This window comes from Etheostoma spectabile, unplaced genomic scaffold (genome assembly GCF_008692095.1).
Source record: "Etheostoma spectabile isolate EspeVRDwgs_2016 unplaced genomic scaffold, UIUC_Espe_1.0 scaffold325, whole genome shotgun sequence".
Taxonomy (NCBI): Eukaryota; Metazoa; Chordata; class Actinopteri; order Perciformes; family Percidae; genus Etheostoma; species Etheostoma spectabile.
This window is the reverse complement of record NW_022605585.1, coordinates 457,788-459,438: the sequence shown is the minus strand read 5'-3', so window position 1 is coordinate 459,438 and position 1,651 is coordinate 457,788. Positions and strand designations below refer to the sequence as shown.

Here is a 1,651-nt window from a genome sequence, read left to right as displayed (position 1 = left end):
CTGTCTGGATTTACCCTGCAGAGACCTGAGGACCAGGTCCTCAGAAATCAACCGCAGGTTAGAACGCCAACACAAAGACGGAGGACGATAACGGACATCTGGCGGAGCTTCAGACCGCTCGGGAGCAAAAAGGCAACGGATATCCAGCCAGCAATCCCAGAAGTTTAATGTCGAGGATTTGGACTACACACAGATACACACTCACCCGTATGAGCTGCAGGTCGGTGAGAGCTCGGACGGTGTAGTCGGGACAATAGTTGGATGGGGTCGTAGCGTCTGCTGACTCAAAGGGATCGTTGGGAGAGTGACGCTGCGTCGACACTGGAGACTGGTGCACTACACACAGACACACACAGACACACACACACAGAGACAGAGAGACACACACACACCTCAGTTATGTAAAACTGCATCATCATCCATTTAAACAGCTGTGTGCTTCATGCTATAACTGCATAATAAATGATGAAACTTGTGCTGTTGTTCCTGATCTCACCTGAAGATGGCAGCGTTAGCGCAGACATGCCGTAGTAGGTAAACGCTCCGTTCTCAAACTTCAGCCCCTCTTTTCCGATTTCCACCTCCACACGACCCTGAACACAGACAAACAACAAGACTTCAATCTCAAAATGTTTCAATATTAAAATCTTTTCTGTTGAGTAACTTAAGGAAACTGCCAAAGATTCCCTCTTGAACTGGGATGATACGGATCTCCACAAGAAAGTATTGCTTTTCTTGAAAAAAATGTTATTTACTCGGCATACATACGACATTTCTTTAGGACAACGAGGTTATCGTGAAGATAAATACGCCATGAAGGTAAAAATAAAAAAGAATTGTCAAATTCTTTCTAGCTTATGTGATGATTGTGTTTGTTGTTACAACAATTTGCCAACATACACTGAACAAAATGTGGTCTCCCTCTCTCTCCCTCTCTCCCCCTCTCTCTCCCTCTCCCTCCCTCTCTCCCTCTCTCTCCCTCTCTCTCCCTCTCTCTCCCTCACAGTAAAACTGCTCCTTTTGGAGAGGCCTTTTATTGTGGCCAGCCTAAGGCACACCTGTGCAATAATCCTGCATCTAATCAGCATCTTGATATGCCACACCTGTGATGTGGATGGATTCTCTCGGCAAAGGAGAAGTGCTCACTAACAGATTTAGACAGATGTGTGAACAGTATTTGAGAGAAATAAGCTTTTTGCTTTTAAAGATTATTTTTAGGGCATTTTAGGCCTTTATTTCCACAGGATAGCTGAAGACATGAAAGGGGGGAGAGAGAGAGAGGGGGAATGACATGTAGCAAAGGGCAAAAGTTGAATATAAACTAATTTTTCAAAGACTTTAGCAAAAGAACATATACTGGACATAGGTCTCTAATTGTTTGGATCCAGTACGTTTCCAGTTTTATGGAGAGAACATTTCAGGATTGCTGGTAACTCACATGTAGACAAAGACATGTTGAATAAATCAGCAAGTGGATACATAAGAATATGGAAAGCTAATTTAATAAACCTGTTTTCTATTCCATCAAGTCCAGCACCACTGTTTCCATTTAGATCAATAATGGCATTCTGAGCTTTTTAACCCTGGTGTTGTCTTCCCGTCAAAATTGAAAAATCCCACTTTTATTGATGCTTTTTATCAATGTTTTAAA

At 42.7% G+C, this 1,651-nt stretch overlaps 1 protein-coding gene and 1 long non-coding RNA gene across 6 annotated transcripts in view; one reads left to right on the top strand and one right to left on the bottom strand.

The window, feature by feature from the left end:
* cnnm3 (cyclin and CBS domain divalent metal cation transport mediator 3) overlaps nt 1-1,651 on the bottom strand; it is a 33,668-nt gene that overhangs the window by 4,906 nt on the left and 27,111 nt on the right. For all 5 annotated transcript variants that reach the window (XR_004331170.1, XR_004331169.1, XM_032511143.1 and 2 more), the window contains exons 8-9: nt 497-593; nt 206-336 (exon numbers count right to left, since the gene is read on the bottom strand). Coding sequence is in view for 3 of the 5 variants with exons in the window: in XM_032511143.1 (XP_032367034.1) it covers nt 206-336; nt 497-593 (228 nt within the window). In the remaining 2 variants the exon portion in view is untranslated. The remainder of the gene's footprint in view (nt 1-205; nt 337-496; nt 594-1,651) is intronic.
* The window catches only part of LOC116686194 (uncharacterized), a 21,336-nt gene that overhangs the window by 9,897 nt on the left and 9,788 nt on the right, over nt 1-1,651 (top strand). The window lies entirely within an intron of this gene.